The sequence below is a fragment of the Pelobates fuscus genome, chromosome 10, assembly GCF_036172605.1.
Source record: "Pelobates fuscus isolate aPelFus1 chromosome 10, aPelFus1.pri, whole genome shotgun sequence".
NCBI classification, from domain to species: Eukaryota; Metazoa; Chordata; class Amphibia; order Anura; family Pelobatidae; genus Pelobates; species Pelobates fuscus.
In genome coordinates this window covers 53,019,074-53,043,015 of record NC_086326.1, presented here as the reverse complement: position 1 = coordinate 53,043,015, position 23,942 = coordinate 53,019,074, and the positions used below count along the sequence as shown (strand labels likewise).

General features: G+C 38.4%; 1 protein-coding gene across 1 annotated transcript in view; it reads right to left on the bottom strand.

The window, feature by feature from the left end:
* The window catches only part of DHX32 (DEAH-box helicase 32 (putative)), a 75,955-nt gene extending 56,930 nt beyond the window's left edge, over window positions 1-19,025 (bottom strand). The window contains exons 1-2 of the mRNA XM_063434722.1: window positions 18,713-19,025; window positions 2,553-2,746 (exon numbers count right to left, since the gene is read on the bottom strand). Of these exons, the coding sequence (XP_063290792.1) occupies window positions 2,553-2,746; window positions 18,713-18,994 (476 nt within the window). The 5' untranslated portion in view covers window positions 18,995-19,025. The remainder of the gene's footprint in view (window positions 1-2,552; window positions 2,747-18,712) is intronic.
* Window positions 19,026-23,942: the final 4,917 nt, after the last annotated feature.

The window sequence follows — 23,942 nt, the reverse complement described above, 5'->3', positions numbered from 1 at the left end:
AAAACAGGTAACTTACTAATATTTTAAGCATTTAAAATGTAAATGATAACAAAAATAATGTATCTTGTTTACACAGACTGATTTAAAAGTTCATTTATTGTAGTTTAAAGATACATTATTGTGAATATTATTTCTACGGCTTTGGGATCTAAATAGGGGCAGTTGGGTTGTAACTGTGGGAGAAGAGTATTAGGGGCAATAATTATTATCATTATTATTTACTCTGACCACTATTTATACTGACCATTAAATTATTCACACTCGAACTGTTGCAAGATGTAAAATAAAGAACAAAAAGTGTGTTTAAGAGACTTGCAACCCAAGTAAAGATGACTAAAGAATACCATGTGCTCCCTTAAAATTATGAATCTGTACTTTTTAAAAATGTTATCCTTTTGGAATCAACTGAAAACATAATAATTTCTCTTAGATTTATATTACTAGAATGAGATACGTGTTGATATATTTATTTAAAACACATTAAAGTACAAATAGCGTATTGCTTCAAATGTACACAGGATTTAGAGTTTAGGATGTGTACATCTACACAGCGATTAACGTGGCATATATGTGAATTTATTTTACATCTTTTTGAGCCAATTCTGGATTTATATTTTGATAAGCTACTAAAATACACACAGCGTACATTACAATCTCCAAGTATGTCTAAAAGTAATTTGCCACTCTGTAGACTTCTAGGACTTTGTACCATGACAGCACATTGTAATGAATCCTGCTCCCTTGGCCATTTTCTTTAACTGAAATGTTAAAGAACTCGTTATCTAAGCTTATTTATCTTGAAAGGTTGCACAATTTTATAACACCTTGTCACAGAATGTAAGTAATGGCTACAGACAAAACTATCACAACCTCGTTTCACCGTTTCACCGCAATCAGGAGACCTTTGTATTCTCTTTTTACAATGACATTTACAAAAAAAGTCAAGTGATGGCATATTGAAGAGACAGCAGACAGGAGAATAGTAGAATGCCAATAAGGGCATAATCGTGAGTTCATTTCTTATCAATGTAAAAAATGAAACTTTGGATATGCATTTATTAATATGAAAAATCAAATATAAATAGGATCATGCAATGTGTTTTACATTCGACCACCCTTTATTATGTAAACATTTCTCTTTATTCTTAATCTATTTTTCTCTTCTTGTTGGGTTTGGCAGCCTTTCAGTTTTTAAGCATTAATTAATAACAGAAGTGGGAAGGTTGCATTATTAGAGGCCAATACCAACCCTTTGTAAAAATAGTTTAATTGGTCATTGTAAATATTTACAGAAAGACTTCCCACTACCACCGCCGCCGGACTAATGGCGGAGTGCGGCGATGTGACTTCATTTTCCTGCGGTCTTGTTTTCCCTTGCTTAAAACTAGCCGGGGGAAATGCACAGTTTTCAAGATTATCATTACACCCCAAGTTCTCTCTCTACTAATACTGACAAATGTTTTATCTCTAGTATGAGGTTAGTTTAAACTGCTCCCTAACTCATAGAGAGCCTATAACAGGGATGCCCAAACGTTAGATCCCCAGATATTCTAGAACTACAACTCCCATGATGCTTCGCATGATTTTAGAATGACAAAGCACCATGGAAGCTGCAGTTTTAAAACATCTGGCGAATCTGCGTTTTGGGCATCCCTGGCCTTTAGATTAAGTTATATTTTCTCTGTGCTTTTCCTACCAATTTGCTACTCATAACAAACAGTCACCGATCTCAGGAATTCTGGGTTTCCCTAATGGATTTAAATCTAATACCTTGGCTATATACGTTAATGCTGTGCATCTGCCATTTATTCTGTAATGATGCCAATCAAAAAGCAATCACAGCATGAACCTTAAGCCATGCATTTATACATACCGTCAAAACTTTTGACGGTAAGAAAAAAAAAAAAAAACAGATATATTTCTATTAGCATTATTTTGTTATTTATATAGCGCCAGCAAGTTCTGTAGTGCTGTTCTAGATCCTCTGCTCCGTTAATCAAATACTTGGCAACCTAATTGAGAACTGAAAGTTTAGCTAGCAATGTATATATATGTTAACTTCTTAAATGCCACTACTTAGAATTTCATGCAATTAAATGATGTCGTATATTTCTGTGACCATGCATGCAAGCTCATGACTTTAAAGGGATAAAAATGACATGTGCGCAGGCACAAGCAGAGCATCTTAGGAAGAGTGCAGCACAGATTAGCAGGGATATCAATAACGTTTATAGGACGGAGATGGAATGGATCCGTGAAAAGGTGACTGTTACTCTGTTACAACATATGTAACAAAACAAAAAACAAACACACTACAGTGTAAAGTCAGAGAAGGGCTAGGCATTTATTTTCATTTTGTAAATCTAAATTCACTTTCAGCTGTCCCTTGGCTTGAGCACTCAAGGTTCTATTCCCAGTGATTTTGTTATCTGCCGTGTGCCATTATATCTCAGTGTCTTGCGGAGAGCTCTGCAGCTGTCTTCTATTGAGGACTTTTGGCCTGAGTAAGCACTGACAGCTGTATGGGGTCAGACGGACTGCTGCCTACCAACCTTAAGATTGTCTCGTTTGTACAACAGCTCTCAAAAGGCACAACATAGCCAACTTCATGTCCAATATTGACATCCATTTCATCTGCGACTCTCATGGCCAGCCATACTGAGGTCTGTTTCTGTACCTGCGTACAGGCTACGGTCCCATGCTGATAGTGCACTGATAGGCAATATTCTGCACACCACTGAGGGATCTGAAATACATAAAGAAAAAAAAATATATATTTAAAGCAGACAGTGTACAAGGTAACAACAGGATGTAAAATTGAGTTCCCTTTTGGAATCACTAAAATGGTAATGAATTGAATGTAACATGATAGGATGCAGGAATCCCATTTTATTTATTAATTAATGTTATGATTTATGTATGTTTACATATCTACTTATTTAATCTTTTATTTTTTTTTGGTCATGTTTGTGTAATTTGAAAAATCCAATAAAACTAATTGTAAAAGAAAATGGCAAATTGTTAAAATAATCTCACCACGGGCATAACACGCTGTAGAAGGCTAGCTACTAGGAATGTGTTTTTAATTTATATTTACCTATTTTTTTCCCCTTTAATTTCTGAATAAGGTTCTATTAGGGAGAGGCGAGTACAATCCCTGTTTTAGTGTCAAGAGAGAGGACCGGCTCCTAAATAGCTATTTTAGCACTATCATGTCAGGAATACGTATTTGTATTCCTGACCATAAAGTGTTTCTTTAATATTGAAAAATGCTTTGTTTACAGGTTGAAAATAAAAAATAAAATACAAAAAAGTGTCTAGTCTTTGACTGAACTTGAATGCATTACAAAATGGTTTTCTTGAATTGTTACATGTGTGCAAAGGCATGGATTTATTAAATATATGCAGTTCTGATGTTATTGATTTAGGCAAGTTGTAACTATGAAGCGTTAATTATTGGACCTTACACACTGCTGCTATTGCAACAGTTGCTTCATTCTATATGAATGGTCACTGACAACTGAATAGGAGAATAAAGGAATTATTAGCTGGCAGGTCGCAACAGATGGCTGGGCCAGGAATATATTACATGGTCAAAGCACAGGCAGACATGATCTCAAGAGCAGCTTTGAAATATTCTCTGCTGGAGCCCTTGGAGGCAAAGTACACAGACTAAAAATGACAGAGCTGGAGAGAAAGAGACTGATGTAATGCCTTAGCACCTTTATTACCAGAGTTATTCAAATGCTGCCAAATAGAAGGAAACGTGCATTTTCTGTACAAAAATATATTAAAAGGAAAACTACAGTGCCAGGAACTCAAACATATATTCCTGAATCTATAGTGGGAAAATAGCTATTTAGATCCCCAGCCCCATCTCTTTGTAGTAAAAAAAAGTTAGTTCACTCACCTTTTTTTACCGCGCCGGTCTTGTGCAATGGCCCTTGCTTTCATGGAAGCTTTGGGAGACTATTGCGGATGTGCAGCAAACCGCCTTGCTGCGTCAAATCATCATCATCATCTCTTAATAAAGATACGATGAATCAATACATCTCTATGAGAAAGGTTAATTTTCTCCATGAAGTGCGTGAAGACATAATGCCAGTGCTGCACACTTAGCAGTACTGCCCCAGGAAGCACCTCTAGTAGTCATCTGAGGAGTGGCCGCTAGAGGTGTCCCAAGGCTGTAATGTTAACACTGCATTTTGTCTGAAATGTCAGTGTGCACATTAACTATACTCACCAGAACGATTACATTAAGCTGTAGTTGTTCTTTTGACTATAGTGTCCCTTTAAATTAAAAGTGTTCCCTTGGTAAGAGCTTGCTTCATTAGTCAATAACCATACAAAGCACACTCACGCAAACAGGTAAGAAACTGAATTATGAATGGCAACATTTAGGCCAGAATAGCCAAGAAATATAAACTACAGAAGAATTTCTCCAAATCAGTTATACAAGTTTAAATTGTGCCATTCAGATTTCAGTATACCTCGATTTGGAAAAAACTTTCTGGACATTCTGGAAACAAAACATTTCCAGAATTGTTGTTATGGAGGAAGGTTTTTAATTTTTACTCAATATGGATTTTGTGCATCAGCATATCTGAGAATTTTGGGGTTATTTTGTCTCATGAAAATGTTGTTAAAGGAACACTAAAGGGTCAGGAGCACAAACATGTCCAGTGTTAAAAATCACTATCTAGCTGTAGTTGTTCTAGTGACTGTAATGTCGCTTTAAAGCTCAGTGTGGTTTTAACCCAGAACTTAAGGGCAATATATTTTAAAAAAAGGGATGGTCCTAAAACATCTGTAATTACTGTGCTCTTTACTAAATGTTTGGGGATTCATGTCTCAACTGTCCAATCTGTGTTTCTATTTCCTTTGTTTGTAGTTTTGCTGCTGTTTGAACCAGAGCAGTTTTTGCAAATGCTGTACTAGTGATAACTTTTCTTGTTTTTTGGCAGCACTGCAATCTTTTGTTCTTCTAAGGGCAATTTGATTTAGGTTTTAATATTTTGGGGTGCAGTGAAAGATGCCAAATATTTTTTTTCCTTTTGTCTGAGTGCTAAGCTTGGCCATCTACTGAAGTTTGGCCAACTAGACAACCTTAAGGTCTGGAGTTAAAAAGGACTCTATAGAAACTCAAACCACTTCATCTTAATTAAGTGGTTTGGATGACCTGTCCCTCTAGTTTTAACAGTGCAAGTGAAAACATTGACATTCTGCAGGAATGGCAATGTTTACAGTGCAGGGTTTTAATGCCTCTTGTGGCTGTCACTTTGATGGCCACTAGAGGCGCTTCTGAGTAAAAAGCAAAGTAGACCAATGATATTTCGATCAGAATTGGTACAGTGCTGCATTTTGCCGTACATGTACACTGGCCTCCCAAAACTTTGTTTGTAATAGGAAAGCATTGGATTGGCTGAGATAATCGATCTCCATCTCAGAGACGGGTGAGAAGAGGGTTGAAAGGTATATAAAACTCACCTTTCTATAAAATAAAAACTAGTGTTAGGAATACATGTTTATATTACTAATGCTATATAGTATTCCTTTAACCCCTTAAGGACACATGACATGTCTGACACGTCATGATTCCCTTTTATTCCAGAAGTTTGGTCCTTAAGGGGTTAATCGACAAGGATTTACACAAAAAGTATCACTTTTTGTGTAGATGGGGTTCATTGAGAAGTATGTGAGATAACATTAGAATAATGTTAAAAAAAAAAAAGAATTCAATGTCCTAGTCAGCTGAAATAGATCACAATATGTATGCAAATCCTATTTCACCTCCTCCTACAAAAAGCACTCAAAATAGGTTAAGTGACCTAAATTCCAAGGCATCGTTCAATCTGTATATACATAAAATAAATCAAACGATTGTGTGAATCAGTCATTATCTTGCTCATTGCAAGACACCTGTGATCTCGAGATATCCTGTACAGATTTTACTATTTTGCTATTTAGTACCTTTGCGCATGCAAGAGAGTAGAACTCTGACATGGGAGTGCCCAGATGGAGTGCCAGGAGATCTAGAAAGATGATGACGGCACCCACAGTGAACAGAGTCAGGAAAGTATAACTCAATATAGATGCACCCCAAGCAGCAATGTATGTCATCATTAGGAGTCTTTGCATAATATGGAAAGACCCCAGAAGGTGACAGTCGCTTATAAAAATAATTAAAAACTACTCTTCAGGTGTGAACTTTATGTAGTGGCAGGTTTTGCACTGTTAATACAGAGCTATTCACTCAACATGGAATATATTGGAGAAATAAAACGAGAACTGCAAATTTTAAATTAGAAATATCCGAGCTATAGAATTTTTCCAAATCAGCTCTTTAGGCCTAAAAAATTCAGTTTAGTCGTTTCTTTAGGATTCCAAGGTCAGTTCACTCAAGTTTTTAGTATTACCAAGTTAGGGATTAACCCTCATGATGTAACACAGTTGAACCTAGTTAATGATGTCGCCAACCCTTCTACAAAAGTGTTATTTTTCCAATCATATATTTTTTTCCATTTCTAGATTTTTGTAAAAGTTTTTTTCGGAACGCGGGAGAACATTCAGAACAGATCGACTTTTCAGGATATCTACAGCATTCACTGCTGTAAGACCCCTGCCAAGTAGTTAGCTGTGATGTCAGTGATACTCCGTGGGCATCTTTTAGTTCAAACACTAAAATATGAACAGATGTTGCAAACCCATCGCTTGAAATCACAGCTCAATTAGAATATTTTCTTTGCTCCAATATAAAATCTAAGTACATAATTGTAAAACTGATACAGAACAATATGCTGTATATATGCTGCAGTTTGCTGTAACGCTCAATAAAAAGTAGACTCTGCGTGCTAATCTTTATACAAGATTACATTAGGCTTACAGTAGGTGCTGGGATGACTGCCTCTTCTACAGATATGTGAAGGGATATCATGCTGTGTAGGCAAGAAGTAAAAATGAACACTTCTCTACCTCACATAGAGAGAACAGATTTTAGAATCTTAGGTACTGCTTGTTATAAAAGTGATCTTAGCCAAGAATGGGTGTTCTTTCTATTGGTTTAGCCAATTTTGGATTTGAAAAAGGTTTTCAGAATATTTTGACTCAATTTCACAACAATATACATTTTGTGTTATTTTCTCCCTGGTGAATATGCTAATACGTCTAATTATTTTTGGGAAAATGAAATTATTTTTTATTTATATTTTATTTTTTATTATTTGGTGATCAAAGACCGCTTACAATAAGTGCAGAAAATAAACGGACAGTTTAAAAAGGGATGAAGTAACAAACCCCCCTTTTTAAAAATGTAAATAGAAGAACTACCGATGGGGTGATGGATGTCATCTGCAACATTCCAGAGAAGTGACAGTGCCTTGTTCCTTCACACAAATAAATGCAGATTCATTGTTTACCTGCAGTGCATGCAAGAATGGGTCATGAATAAAGCACTTCAAGAGTTAACTCATTTGAATACTTCATTCTCTTTGCCCCCCAGATTTGCTTTTTGGTTTGGTCATTCCAATTCATGATTTAATGAATAAATATTTAGGTTAATACTTGACGTGAAAATAAAAAGAACAGTATTACTTCCTCAACAAACTAATTAATAATTATTTTAAAAAAATTATAAAAAATAAATAAATTACCAGCTACATTAACTAAAGAAGTTTAAAAAGTTACATAAATATATATATTTTTTCTAGTGATAACCACATACATCCAAACATTTCAAATGGACAAAGAGGGATACTTTAAATGAGATTTCTGAGAAATGTTAGGCGACTTACTAATAACAATTTATGCAATTAAAATTTAATTTTTAAAAAGAACAATGTATCTTATTTACACAGACTGATTTCTAAACACATATTTTGCACTTTAAAGACATTACTGTATTATTACTGTGGAGCCCTGTTTTACACTCAAACACAATAACAATATTGAGCTTCTAGAAAAGAGGGAAATTAGGATTGAAAATAGGGATTTGGGCCCAAAATAGGGACTGTCCCTCCTAAATTGGGACACTTAGGAGGTATGTAATCAGGTTTATATAGACTAGAGGATACAAAAAAAAATCCAGAGTAGCACTATAATTGATTCGCTAAACAAAGAAAACCAAAATTCAATAAGATTACCCTCGTGGTAATACTTCTGCTAACCATAAGACAGGCAAGGTTACATAAAGCAGGGAATATCAAAACAAATGCAGTGTGAACAAATCTCTTAACATAATATAGTCAAATATTGTAAAGCGCTACGGAATCTGTTGGCGCTATATAAATGGCAATAATAATAATAATAATAATAATACTGTGAACGAGTAATAATCACTAGAGTGAAGAAACCACAAGCTTTCAGTTAGACCCACAATTGTAGTTCCAAGAAACTGGGTTCCAACAAAAGCTCCTCCGTGGTCTCCGGCCCCATGGCTAAGTAACTTCACCGCAATAAAAATGGCAAAATCAATCAAACCATCCCAAGTACAAGAAATCCAACAAGGGTGTAAAGTGCCACAAATATCTATTCGTTTCGTTTAACGGACTGGACATGTGCAACTCCCTGCAAATGGAGCTTAAACAGGCACTCGTCAATTACATTCATGGCAAACTGAAGGCAACATAGTAACATTCCATAATTAGTAAGGAGCAATTCACTGCATTGTGTTTTAAAAGATACACTCACACATAACTGATCAAATCAGATTCCTATAGAAAAATATTTTATTCTTGCGTAAAATGAAAAACCAATGGCAAATGAATAGTACTACACAAATTACTGTTATTATTACTGACAAATACATATATTTAAATAAAGCTTGGGGGAAAAAAATATTTAAAAACTCAGATAAAGAACAAATCAAGCATTTCATTTACCCCCTTGGTGCCACAGTCCCTGCCCCCTTAGTCCTGAAATGTAAATCATTGCAGTTTGGGAGAAACTGCAATAATTATATTGAAGCACTAAGACTGCACCTAGTGGACTTTTGGTCGTCTAACTGATGCTGGACGCTCACGCTCCTGATTCTCACGCTCTGATTGGGGACATCCAGCATCTGTAAAATCCCCATAGGAAAGCATTGAAGCAATGCTTTTCTACTTGGAGGGCCTAATGTGCTTGCCACCCATGCATATTAGCCCTCCCTGTCAGATGACGTCAGAGGAGGCAAAGCGCTGACCCAGAGCCGTGGGAGATCAACAGGAGGAGGAGGTGCACGGTGGGGAGGGAAGTATTTGTATAACTTACACCAGGGGTGCCCAAAAGGTAGATCGCCAGATAATTTAGAACGACAACTCCCATGCATTTAGAATGCCTTTAAAATGGCAAAGCATCATGAAAGCTGTAGTTTTAAAACACCCGGGGCATTTTGGGCACCACTGCCTTACACTATAGCGCGCGCATTCAAACATTACTCAATGCTTTCAAATATTCAAACATTACTCAATGCTTTCCTATGGACGTCCAGCGTCTTCTCACTGTGATTTTCACAGTGAGAATCGCGGAAGCGCCTCTAGCGACGGTCAGTGAGACAGCCACTAGAGGCTGGATTAACCCTCAGTGTAAACATAGCAGTGTCTCTGAAAGTGCTATGTTTTCAGCTACAGGGTTAAAACTAAAGGGAAAGAGAAAAAATCAGCGCTAGATTGCCACACAAGAAAATAATAGTAAGGCTGCAAACCTTAAAGGGGAGTCCCCTATAATCCCCTAATGATAAGAAATGATGCAAGATAGAACAAAAAACTTTAAAACTAAAGGGACCTGACACCCAGACCACTTCATTGAGCTGAAGTGGTCTGGGTGCTTATAGTGGTCCTTTAAGCATATAAACCACAAAGTTGGGCTTGCCAGTTACCCTATGGGCTACAGCATGGAGGCTACCATTAACAAACTTTATTTTGATATTCACTGCTTTATGTGATATTCCCTGTTTTATGTTTGGTATGTTAGAATTTTAGTCGTCACCAGGATTATTGAGTTTTAGGTGCTGTAAATAGTTTTATATATATATAGCTTATCATTTTTATTTCAAATATCCACAATTTTGTGTTATTTTTCGCATTATATAAAGAAAATACAAACCTGGCACACCCCTAGATTTTTCTGGTGTGACAAACAAAAAAAAAAACTTCTGAAATACTTGTGCCGGATTTTGTGTAGCGCAAAGATCTCTTTTGATAAAGTATATTAAAAGTGGCCACTATTTCATGCATAGCCGCTTTTATTCATACATATTGAATAACATGGCTTTATTTTGGCAACATGAATGCCACATTGAAATGCACAGCTTGAGCATTCTCACGTGATGTTTCTGTTTCAGTAAAAATGGGTCAGAAGATGATTCAGTCATGATCAAGCAATTTTTCTTCACTGTAAAAGCCAACAAAAGCAATTCACTAGCAAGTTACTGCTGTGCAGTGAAGTCATTGTGTGCTTTAGCCACTTAAGAAGCAAAATGTTACATTTTGTGGACATCACAGTCTTGTCCCTAGAGAACATATAGAACGAGCAGAAATGCAGGCTGGTCTCCCTTCCAAAATGATAATAACTGGAGAATATGGAAGGGCTTTCTTATTGTGAGGGGTTTAGTGTGTATGTGAAGGGGTTTAGTGTGTATGTGAAGGGTGCAGTATGTGTGTGTGATGGATGCTGTATTTGATGGATGCTGTGTGTGATTTGTGAGGGTGCTGTGTGATTTGTGTGTGGGTGCTGTGTGTGATAGTACTGAGTATGAGGTTTGTGAGAGTGCTGTGTGTGAGAGTGCTGTGGGTGAATGTTAAAAGGGATTGTGTGTTGGGGGGGTAAAAAAATAAATAAATAAGCAGGCATTATATCCAAGTCAAATTCCCAGAATCCCACAGCAAGATACCACTGGTAGAGCATGCTGGGAATTGTAGTCCTGTAGCTGGGAGAGGCCTGCTTTACTAGCCTGTACAGAGCTGGCCGGGGAGGCTGTGATCCCTCCTGTCGGTCACACTCACCATATACACCACGTTCAGCGCACACAGCGCGTTCTTGTAGGAGGTGAAGCCACCGCACCCCATCCTCCTTTTTTAGTGTGGACGCCCCGGTCTCACCGTCTGCTGGTACAGGGTTTGTCTCCTTCCTAAAATGCCAGAACCACGTCTTCCTTTAATTTTTGTTTGTCGCTCTGGGCCCCGCTAGCCGTGACGTCTCTGGATCTCACGAGAGGAACCCGGCGGAGCTACAAAATAGAGCTCCGCCGGGTCCACCTCTCCATCACCAGCTGCATGTCTCTTCAAGTGGGCCGGTGAGGGAGATCTTTGATCTCCTCACCGGCCTGTCATTGAAAACAGCGGGGCCGGCCCTGCATAGACCGCCCTATAAGACGACATCCGGCGTATAAGACTACCCCCGACTTTTGAGAAGATTTTCCTGGGTTAAAAAGTCGTCTTATGCGCCGGAAAATACGGTAAACAGTACAGGAACTAAACAATAATTTTTTTTTGCAAAATCTAAAAATAACAGTTTAAAACACAATAATCAGTCCACACAGAGTCCAACCAGTGTCTAAGGGTCACATACATATAAGGGTTTTTGACTGATTGTGAATGCATGAATTCAAGATCAAAACAAGTTAAAAAGACACTATAGTCACCAAGACACCAAAACAACTTTAGCTTAATGAAGCAGTTTTGGTGTATAGATCATGCCCTTGCAGTCTCACTGCTCAATTATCTGCCATCTAGGAGTAAAATCACTTTGTTTATGCATCCCAAGGCACACCTCCTTGCATGTGATCTACACAGCCTTCCTAAACATATCCTGTAAAGAGTCATCTAATGTTTACACTTCCTTTATTACAAACTCAGTTTAATTTAGAGTATAATAGTAACTCTTTTTTACTATTTTCTTCGTTCTTTTTTTTTTTTTTTTTTAATTCTTTATTTTTCTTTGTGCAAGGAATAACAAGACGTTCGTCAATGCCACAACAGCATATTCAAAATATTTAAACACAGTTGGTGTTCTTCGTTCTTTTTTACTATTGTATTTCAAGTGTCTGTAAGGGAACAATTTAAAACCTTAGGTACTCTGTGTAATATAGCACTTATAGTTAACCTTTTTTCTGTAATTTAGAGTATAAAACTTACAAATTGATATGTAGCATATTAAAAGAGCTGGGTTGTTGGTTGTATAAAAAAATTCAAATGCTGCAGTTAGGAACTCAAGTGATGAACCAATCAGGAATTCTGCAGTACATGATTTTACATACCCAGGGCAGCACTCTTCATGCCCTGTCCATTAACGTGAAGAAATGGTACGTCCAAGAAAACATGGTGAAGTTGGCAAACCTACGTCTATAGCAATGCCATTATGTAATTGTTATGTAAGGTTGCACGGCATAGCAGCATTTACTAGAATAAATATACTAAAATAAAATTCAAAAATAGAAACAAGATAGTCCTTTGCTGTAGACATTTAAAGGGACACTCCACTGTCCAAAAAAAAATAAAAAAAATACATACAATAACAGTTTAGTAGATGTACCCCAAATAAAAACTTGCATGTATTTAATCATGCATTTAAAAAAAAAATGTGAGTTATATCTAAAAACAGCTTGTAAAAGTTGCAGATCTCTTGTCTGGGGCATTTGCAAGCCTTCCCATTCAACCCCACCCAGAATTCTGTGATTGTTCGATCACAGACTTCCCAAAGCAGCTCAATGAGAAGTCTTTGCTCTGAGCAATTGCTGCCTCTTGAGTTCAGTGCAAATAAGCCAACCAAACCAAGAAGTAGCGTAATTTGTTGTCTGCTTAAAAGCCAAAGGGGGTGTAACCAGAATAAGTTATAAAAGTGTACATTTCTGCTTTGTTATGAACCAGTCACATCTGAACATTTCAGTGACAAAATTTTCATGGATTATCCCATCTCTTAACTTGTACAAGAGTTTAACATGGACTCATTTACTGGCAGCTGAAGTGCCAGGAGCTGAAGAAGTTTGCTGCAACGAACATGCGACAACTACGAGGGAGAGTTTCAAGTATGTATATTACCCTTTGACGTAGAAGTCATTTAAAAAAAAAAAAAATACTTTTTGAATTAAAAGTAATGGTCCATGCAGAGGTGGAGAGTGAACAACACATTAAAAACAATAACAAACAAAACGTTTTCTTATACCAAGTTAACATCAATAACAGGACAATAGCATCATAACAAACACGTCCTTAGATATCCCATATCAATATACAATGTCCCAAAATTAACTAAAAGCAGGTTGTTTGTATAGCAGAACAATCAACGCGCTCATTAGGACAATAAGGGACGAGGCTGTGATAATGACATTAGTCCATAGTGGGATAGTAGTTAAAGGGTTACTCAAACCACCATTACCACATCTGATTTTTGAAGTGGTCATGGTGTAGGAGTCTGGATGTTATAGTGTTGCAGCTTCATACAATAATATCGTGTGGAGAGACAACAATACAAAAATAACTCACTAGGTGCTATTCCTCACAGGTACTCCCTCAAGTACCAAATGAACATAACGATTTCCAAAAAAGAGAATGCACACTAGAACCACCAGTATAGAATATACAAAACTTTTAATAAACCAATAAAAGGAATGAATTGCATACAGCAAACCAATATAGTGACAATATAAAAGGCATAAAAAAATAAAACCATAATAATTTACCAAATCTCTCACAAGCCTAACCTGGCAGAAACACAGGTTCCCAATACCCCCAACGTTTCGGCACCAGCTGGCTGCCGTTTTCAAGGGTGTTACACCATTTTTTATGCCTTTATATTGTCACTATATTGGTTTGCTGTATGCAATTCATTCCTTTTATTGGTTTATTTAAAAAATTGTATAATCTATACTGGTGGTTCTAGTGTGCAATCTCTTTTTTTGAAATAGTGTTGCAGCTTAAAACACTGCCCTTCCAGAGTGTGAGAGAGAGAGAGTGTGTGTGAGTGAGTGTATGTACAGAGTGGCACCTATGTCAATTCTGTGCATATTTCATGTCTGTTGTCAGCACAGAGCCTGCAAGAGAAACTTGTGTCTCCTCCCCCTCCTCCCCTCCCACGCCGATTCAGTATTTGTGTCTCCCCTCCTTCCTCTCTATCCCTTCCATATTTTATTTATTTTTAAATTCCACCCACTCCTTTCCCTCCCACCATCTCTCCATCTCTCCCTCTCCCCCTCCTCTTGCTAGCTCAGAGCACTGGATTTAGGAAAGTAACTTATTTTACAATATTTTTCTTGGAGGAGGGGCGAAGGGAATAATGCCCAAAAGGACATTATCCTAACAAACAAAAAAGTGGGTTGGAGAAACCTGAAAAAAAATACAAAACCAAAAACACAGCATTCAAGAGTGACAATTCACAAGAATAGCAACAAAAACACTGCTTCGCCTCTACGTTCCATTTGGCAGCAGGAAGAGACAAAAGCTGGGAAACCCTTTTGCAGGACTTCATAATGTAAGTCACTGTAAGATAATGCGTGTGTACTGTCATAGCAGCTTGTACACACACACAGGAATGAAAAGGAGAGATGGGCACTGCATTGATCAAACACGCCGATATAGCTTTATTTACGTTGGGTGTTTGTTTGTTAACAGGGCTCAAAAAAAAAAAAACCACCTTTTATATTATGTGTTCAACTGTAAATGGAAGATACACCTACTGCCAGAATTGGCGCAGTCATCCAGATATTCTGGATAAATGATCAGTAAGGTAAATTTTCACTTATGCGATGTTCCAGTCTATAACCCTTGATTATAGGGAAGACTGTGCTTTTGGGAATACCTTTCTAATAATATAGAACTATTGTTCTTTTTCAGATATAAAAATATTAAATATAAAGAATATATATTAAAAACATTTTTAAGAAACATGATTTAATTTGGCAAGGAAATCTATAATAATAACAAAGTATTTCACCAGGAAAGGTACATTCAGATTACTCTGGTTTCCAAGTACGTCCTGGGGATGTTACCTTAGCCCAACATCCAGGGGTTGTTATGCCTGATAATAAATAAGATAAAATAATTCACAGTAGAGGGGGCGGAGCTAGCGGAGCAACGCAGCGGTCGCCATTTACCACTACTCCGACTCTCCAACACACTAATCAGCGTAAAACACTGCGCAAACGGACCAATCGTGAGGCAAGACCTACGGGAACGGATTCCCGACACCCGGCGGCACCCGCAGATGCCTTTCTTTCAGACGCCGGGCACAAAACGCCGCACCAAAAGAACTGGGGCCTACCGCACGCACGACCAGTTCCAGACCAGGGAGCTGCCGTTGTGGCTCGGGGCAAACTCCCACTACTCCGAGGAGGACTTCTACACCCCAGAAGAAATGGGACGGAGAACCCTCAAACAGACCCCGAGCGCTCCCAAACAACACCGGGACATAGGCAGCATGCTTCAATCCCCCCCTCCTGCACGGACTCAAACCGCTGAGGCGGTCTCACTGGAGCGGTCAGAAGCAGGGGATTCCACACACAGCGTGGCTGTGGCAAGCACTGAAGCCGCACAAGCACCAACCGCAACTGACCCGCAACTGGCACCTAAGCAGGATATCCAGCTCATGCTGACCGGACTCCAGCAGAACTTACAACTGATGTGGCAAGCTGACCTGAAGGGGCTAGCGGCGGAGGTACAAACGGTGTCGGCCGGCACCCAAACAGCAGAACAAGAGGTGAGAGAACTTCGCCAAGACCTCACCTCCCTTAAGAACACAGTCACTCAATTGCAAACGGCACAAACTACCGCCAGCAGACAAATCTCCATACTGGATGACAGAGGCAGGAGGAAAAACGTTAAAATAAGGGGCATAGCAGAAGCGGTGCCACTGGAAGAATTGCCTAACTTCATAAGGCGCTTAGTAGCCGCCCTCCTTCCTACCAAGCAGGCGAAACACTTCACTTTTGATGGTGTATACCGCAAAGCCAAACCGCAGCAAGCACCAAAAGCAGCCCCACACAACACCATCTTGAGATGCCAATCCCTGACGGATAAAATCACCCTCATGACAGCCATCAAAGGGATATCGCCATACGACTTCGAAAAGCACCAACTTACCTTTTTCCAGGACTTAAGCAGAGACACTCTCTTATGGCGCAAGAGCTTACAACCCCTCACTGCCACCCTGCAAAAAGCAGGAATCACGTATAAATGGGCAACACCTAGAACACTGTGGGTAACCAAGAACGACCAACACTACAAGGTTTCCGACCTGAAAGAAGGCCCGGCACTGCTGGCCACGCTGGGAATACCCACCGACGCCTCAATGCCAACCGCTGCCCACCCGGGACCCACGCCCTGACACCCATGCGGACTATACTAATACTTAAACAGTAATGTCATTCCCGTTGTCTTGTTTTGTTTGGTTTCATTTGCTAAATAACTCAGTTGCACAGTCGCATAGCACCGTAGAGAGGTACTTATAGAATAGACTAAGATACTCGCCCCCCCCCCCCTTAATGCCTAAGGTTACAAGACATGACATATCGCAGAGCATAACATAGCCTTGCACAGACATAGACTCAACCCTATAAGGGCACAGAAGCTTATGCTCCGCATACTTGTATATTCTAACACAGCTGAAACACTGACGCCTGGACCGTCACTCGCCACTACACTTAACTTAGCCTAAACGGTTCACAGGGCAAGGCGATTCATAAGTTAACACCCTGTACCAGGGTCCCGACTCGGCTTAAGTGCCCCTTTGGGATAACATTAGCTATACCCACCTCGCTAGCCGCTGGTACGGTATGACACCTCACTAGAACACACAGTCCCTGTCTTCAAATAAAAAAAAAAAAATGTTGTACAAAGGAGATTACGACCCGCATAATACAACACCTCAACTGTTATTGATCTAAACGCACACGCTGTTGTGGCGTATTTGAACATGTATGTATTATTTCAAAGGCACCAAAAATAAAGATTTACAAAAATAATTCACAGTAAGTAGGTATGACTGACGATTTCCAAGAACCAGTGTTCTTCACTGGGTGTCCACCAGTTCCCACAATATCCAAATCCAAACCAAAAATGGGAGGCGGGGTGGGGGGAGAGTGGAAAGGATTAGGAAAATAGTTTAAGTCAATTCTGGGAGGGAGGGGGTTGGCTATTATGGACTTAAAAATTCACTTTGATTTCAATTTGAATTCCTGGCAGGTCTCACAGGACTAACACTGTTGGTGTGCAGTAACAAAACAAAAACACTCAGTCCCAGCACCCAAATAGGACCTTTCTGCTAGCACCAGAAAAATTCTTACATTTTTATTTCTGCATTACCCAAAACAATCTGTCAAAAACCTGGATAGCAATAATAAGTTGTTAGCTTTGGTGTGGTTTATTATTGTGATCTGGATTTGGACACATAATGCAAAAGTGTTAGTCTCACAATTTTACAGAGACAGCAACTTATCCATTTAAGCCACAATTTGTTTTTGTCAAACTTCTGGCAAATGCTTTGACAACCCCAGAGGGAAGGCAGCCATAGACTACATGTACCACAAGCACCGCATCCCAGCGTGTATGGCATGATATACATGTATGGGGCTTACAGTAGCCCTTTAAATATTGCGATATGAAAATTTTATTCTATACACAATGACCTCTCTATTCTGTCTTTTGGGCGAAAGCCTTAGCAATGCTAGGTCGACCAGTGTGACTGGCTGCCATTTTCGCCATTACATGGTTATACAGATACATATTTACATCTGGATTGCTACTTCGATGGTGTCATTTCATCTCTATAACAGCCATTATTCCGCAACTTTCAGTGCATCAACGTTCTATGACAGTTCTTGCTCGTTTAGGTTTATAAATCATTTTATTCAGACTTCGCGCACTGTTTGGCTGTGCATTAAAGAACAGTTGCACAAAGGTTTATTGAGAAGCTTTGGTATAATTAAATCACTTGAAAAACATTCTTATAAAGCTATATTTGAACACCTGTATGAGCAACATTTAATAAATCAGGACTACAAAAATGTCTATGGTAACTACATATGTTTAAATAAAAGGCATCAAAGAAACAAAGTCTATACTTTTCTATGTTCCTGTTGTCACTTAATAGTGAAAATAGCAATTTATTGGAGATATGCAGGTCACAGCACTGGGATTTAAAGGAATACCATGACCCTTTCTACAAAAGCATGGAAGTTTCAGTCACCAGATGGAGTGAGCAAATTTAAAACGTTATACATTAACATAACAAGAGGGCTTATGGGGGATGCAGCCAACGCTAGGGAGGCCAAGGAAGCTCTTAATCACCGAGACCCTGTCAAAAAAAACATGCAGACTATCAAAAGGTCCTGCATGTCATGGCCTAAATTGAAAGAGGCAGACAAAAAAAGTTTTCAGGCACATGACTAGTATATTGTTTATTTTTTAAATAAAGAAAAAAAAAGAAAAGCTAAATGACCTCATAGACAGTGAATTTATAGACATGCGTGAGGTTATTGTGCTTGCGGAGATGACATATCAGACAGGAAGTTTCTAAACCTATGACCTGAATACGGGCTTGAAGCTCTGTTTACAATTTAACAATTTGCGGCCTTCCAACATTTGAGGTTCACTGGTATTCTAATAAAACTCAATGACATTCCAGAAAGAAAAAAAACAAACATCCACACTCCAAAAACGAACATAAAAACATAGAAAAAAAAAAACAACAGAAAATATAGAGCTTGAAGAAGCCAGTAACATAATTGCACATTTTCGATACTTACTTGTGAACTCTTTCCGCTTTTTGCTCCGGCAGATACAATCACAATTTGATTATTAAGTAATGTTTCCACAAAGGCATTTTTGATTTTCCATATGGGAAGGTTTTCTCTTTGTTTGAGCAGTTCATAAAAACGCGATGAGTAAGGCAAACCGTCAAACGGATTTAATTCCAAATCATCAAGCACTCCATCCTCAACACCACTTGAATCTGATGCATCCAAAAAAACACTTTTATCCGAAGAAACAGTGATTGTGTCCGCGTCCCGTTCTTGAAGAAGCTCCATCACCAGATTCCTAGTAGGATATTTTCCATATATTTAATCCCTTAAGGACCAAACTTCTGGAATAAAAGGGAATCATGACATGTCACACATGTCATGTGTCCTTAAGGGGTTAAAAACACTTTACAGTAATAAATATATATATTAAAAAAAAAAAAAAAAAAAAAAAAGTTATCTCCGAATCTTTTTAGTCTTCTTACTGAGCAGATTCCCGAATGAACCATGGACTCCCAATCTGTAAGAAAACCCAGTTTATTAAAGCATTCGGTTTGGAAAACAAGAGCATTTCTTGGAAACGATAAAAAGACAAAAAGTTTAAATGCACTGTCCCAGGTTTTTCTTAGTGCTGTTAAACTGCCTGTTGGAGAATGATTAAGCAAAGATTACGCTGCCCTGCCCTGCCCTCTGTTACACGTGTCTGGATCCTGATTGACTATGAATAGAAATCAACAGGAGTGAGGTTATTGTGATTGCATTGATGGTCATGTGCTTGCCTAATCTCACAACAATAGAGTTTGCCCGGAACTATAAACCATTTGAAAGACCTGAGCAATGTGATGAATTACAAAACATGACTTCACACCTGCCACATAAAAAAAGTATTTAAACTGAAAAACAGACCCACGTTACTCTTTTCTCTCTCTTTTTGTTTTTAATTTTTATAACTCTTTTAGTTTAGTTTTCCCACTCACAAATATTTGCTGCTTTATCCAATTGCCAGGTTACATTTATACATACTATAAAAGGATCACTATAGTGTCAGGAAAACAAACTCGTTTTCCTGACACTATATACTCCTTAGGACCCCCCCCCCCCCACCCTCAGGCCCCCCCGGCTTGTCGTTGAAGGGGTTAAAAACCCCTCAGCCACTGGTCTTTATCCAGCGTCTGGCTCCCTGTGACCTCAAATTTCTCAATGCTTTACTATGGACGTTCTGCGCGATGGATTTGATTTTCGCATCCAGCTCACAGAAGCGCCTCTAGCAGCTGTCACGAAGACAGCCACTAGAGGCTGGGTTAACCCTACAATTTAAACATAGCAGTTTCTCTGAAACTGCTATGTTTACATCTGAAGGGTTAAAACCTGGGGGACCCGGCACCCAGACCACTTCATTGAGCTGAAGTGATCTCGGTGACTATAGTGTTCCTTTAAAGGTAGAGGCTAAACAGAATTGAAGAATCTTCATTATGATTTAAAGATACATTCCATACATAACCACTACTGCTTCTATTTTGCAGTGAGGCAACGAATAAGCTGGGGTATACGTGCATTTGCTGTGGCCAAAATGGTCATTGTTTCATTCTAAACATTAATTCTGAGAGCAGCAACGTATTCCACAGCTTGGTACAATGGGTTTTTATTTTATTGTTTTTTTTGTTGTAAAAAGCATTTCACTTTTAAAGTGCATATGGCACCTGTCAAACAATTCTGAAAATTACTTTTCTTCTTAGACTGTGGATAATTTTTTCAGACAATAAACAAACAGTATATCAAAAGCACGTCTATTGGCCCCTGAAAGTGTATCTTGCAAAGTATTTTCTTTACTGGATTAAGTAGAATTATCTTGTTGTCATGCAAATTGTACGTGAAATTACCTTCCTGTAATTTTAAGGCTTAGCTCTTAAAACCTTAAATAAGCATTTTTTAAAGTAACGTTTAGCTCTTTCCATGCAATGAATTCATGGATTTGGAATCAATATTTTTTTTTCTTTAGTATTGCCTTAATAAAATACGGGATTGTGTTTACAGACTCCAATGAGATATATCAAGATTCAATTTGTTGCTCATTTTCAGCAGGTGCATAGCTTCTGCTCAGTTATACCTCTCACTGCAGTGCGATGTGTATCAAAGGACAAGTTTCTCTATGAACTAATGCAGAATGCACCAAAAGTCTATTAAAATAAGTTCAAGAAGCCTGTCTAGAGACCATGTAACCTCTGGGTTTTAGATATACATCAGACTGGCATTTTGGTTATTTGAACCTTATTCTCAAACTTAAATAGTTTACATATGATTTGTCATTTTTTTCATACTACCCAAGTGTCCCTATATTTGACTAACATCCCTCTGTCCCTCTTTTCTATCCTAATGTCCCTCTCTTCTAGGACCTCCATATTGTTGGTGTGTCGAAGTGTATAGCAGAGTTCCAATAATACTTACAGTAATGTCTTCAAACTACAATAAAAAGGTTTAGAAAATAAATTTGTATGGATAAGATACATTGTTACTGTTTTAAATTAAGAATAACAAATTTATATAACTAGAATGTAAAAGTCACCTAAAACGTCTCAGAACAGCCTTGGTCCTAACCACACCCCCATTCACACCCCTAAAATTAAAGGAACACTATAGGGTCAGGAATACAAACATGTATTCCTTACGCTATAGTTCTGAAGTGGATGTTTAGATGACCGGCCCCTTCACTCTCAGTTAAATCTTTATTTTGCTCACCTTTTGTCCCACGCTGTGCAGGTCCTGCACTGGCTGGCCCCGCCTCTATGGTTGAGATCATCAATCTTGATGATCTAAGCCAGAGGTGCCCAGAAGGTAGATTCCCAGATGTTTTAAAACTACAGCTTCCATGATGCTTTGTAATTCTAAAGCATTCTTAAGACATGCAAAGCATCATGGGGGTTGCAGTTTAACAACATCTGGGATTCAACCATTTGGGCAGCCCTGATCCAAGCCAATCCAATGCATTCCCATAGGGATGTACGGCAAAACAACAAGCTGTGCCAATCAGAATCTCTTCATAGAAATTCCACTACAGGTGTAACTAGCCAGCAATGTAAACACTTTTCTCTGAAACGGCAGCGTTTACAGTGCTCAGCCTCAAGGGACAGGCTATAGACACCAGAACCACTGCATTAAGCTGTAGTGGTTCCGGTAACTCCAATTTCTCTTTAAGTGATCCTCAGTCAGGAACACATGTCTACCTGACAAAAGATCCTTCTGATTTGCCTGCAACACATTCACAACAACCATTATTATCGAGTCAATCAGAATGACCTTTGGTCACATAAGCTCATACTATCAAAAAAAAAACAAAAAAAAAAAACCTGTTTGATCACTGGATTATACAGCAATAAATCAGAGCTCCAAGTCTGACTCTCATGCAGAGATCAGCGCTCCTTAACTATGTGACTTAGAACAGCCGGTAATGTGTTAAAAAAGTACCAGACATGTACAGCCATTTACATAATCATAAAATACTCCCTCCACCAGTGACAGCTTTCAAATGATTCTGATAGAAAAGCATTACATTTAAAATTGAATTAATTGAAATGGTTTTCTATGTGAAGAAGCGGATTGACACATCAGAGGCGCACGCTGCACATGGACCATAGGTCCATCAATACTTCACTATGAGAAGCGTTTGACTGGACTGCAACACAGAAGAAGATGACGCAGCATTCCTAAAAAGAAAAGAAAAGGTGGTGACGGTGTAGAAGACATCGAGGAGAACTTGGCCTGGCGAACAATTTTAGTTTTATACTATGTTTAAATCCTTCTTGAGCATGCAGAGGGGGTGACCAAAAGAAAGTAATTGATTAAGTATGCTAAAGGCAAACTAAAAGAGCACATTGGAGTAACCCTTTAATCTATTTTGTGGCATTCAAACATAGATCTCCATTTCCATAAAAATAATATTATGAATACACAGTCATTTTATTAAAATATTTCCACATCGGTCATGTTCTATTCATTCTATATAATGTATTCCATATCAAAATATAGTATCAAAGGAAAACCTTATCTATCCTATATATATATATATATAAAAAAAAAAAAAACATTACATGATATGCATGGGTGCACTTAATGAGAAAGAAAGCCATTCTGGTTTTACAAATAGCAAAAATTCCAAAATTCCTCTGGCCCTATGGTGAGAAAATTGACTTGGTCCCTAAGGGGCAAAGTAATAAAGATTACTACACCATGAAGGCTGCTGCTAAAAGCTGACTGGGCAACATGGGGAATGTAGTTTTATTTAATCTATATTATTTGATGAAAAAGGAATGGAAGAAAAAAAAAAGAAAGAAAAAGAAAATTCAATTATACATTTTTGTTGTGTGCGAGTTGAAATTGAACTGCAGGCTAATGGTGTATGGAAATGGTTGTATTATTAATCTAAACACACTAGAATTCACTATGCCTCATTGTATTTAACAAGCAAAGTGAAATAGTTTGCAATCAAACACACAGAGTATAAGTAATGAGAATATTTATGATAGCTATGTTGTACATTTGACTTATTACACATTGTGTTTGTGCAAGACCCTTAAATCAGATCTGTCACTGTCTGGGGACTTTGCATTATTTGCAAAGAACCCCAATGTTGACATCGCCGCTGGGGGTCCAGTGGCCGGAAGGGCAGGCAATGGTAAGTTTTACTTACATGAACCTGTCCCTCGTGGGCGCCCCAATCCTCTTGTATATGCTCCCTGCGCTTCAGCAGCCAGAAGCCAATGTCACTGCAGTACTCTCGCGCATGCACAAGAGTACTGCTAGGATCTGCCGTTAGTTCTCCTGAGCTCGGAGCACTAGCTCATTGACTCATATCATCAGCTTATTGTTCTAACCCCTGCACTGCCTTGCTTAACTCAAAGCTGAGAGGAGGTAGGAAGTAGCACCCGAGAACCCCATGTAAAATGTCAAACTATTACTAAATAGTCTATTCACAATTTGGGAGTGCAAGTGCACTCGTGCCATCATAACCCCTATAGTGCGCTGTAGTTGTTGTGGTGTTTGCAGTGATCCTTTAAGTAACAAACCGATTTTAAACGGGTAAACTCTCAAGTGTATTCCTCCAGTCACCAGTCTGGCTTCTTCTGCTACCGTCTTCGCAAATGCAGACGCACTCATTTTGGCAGCAGTGATATTCTGAGACTGTCATCTTATCCCTGGCCAACCATTGCAGGTAATTATTCAGAAAAGTACCTACTATATT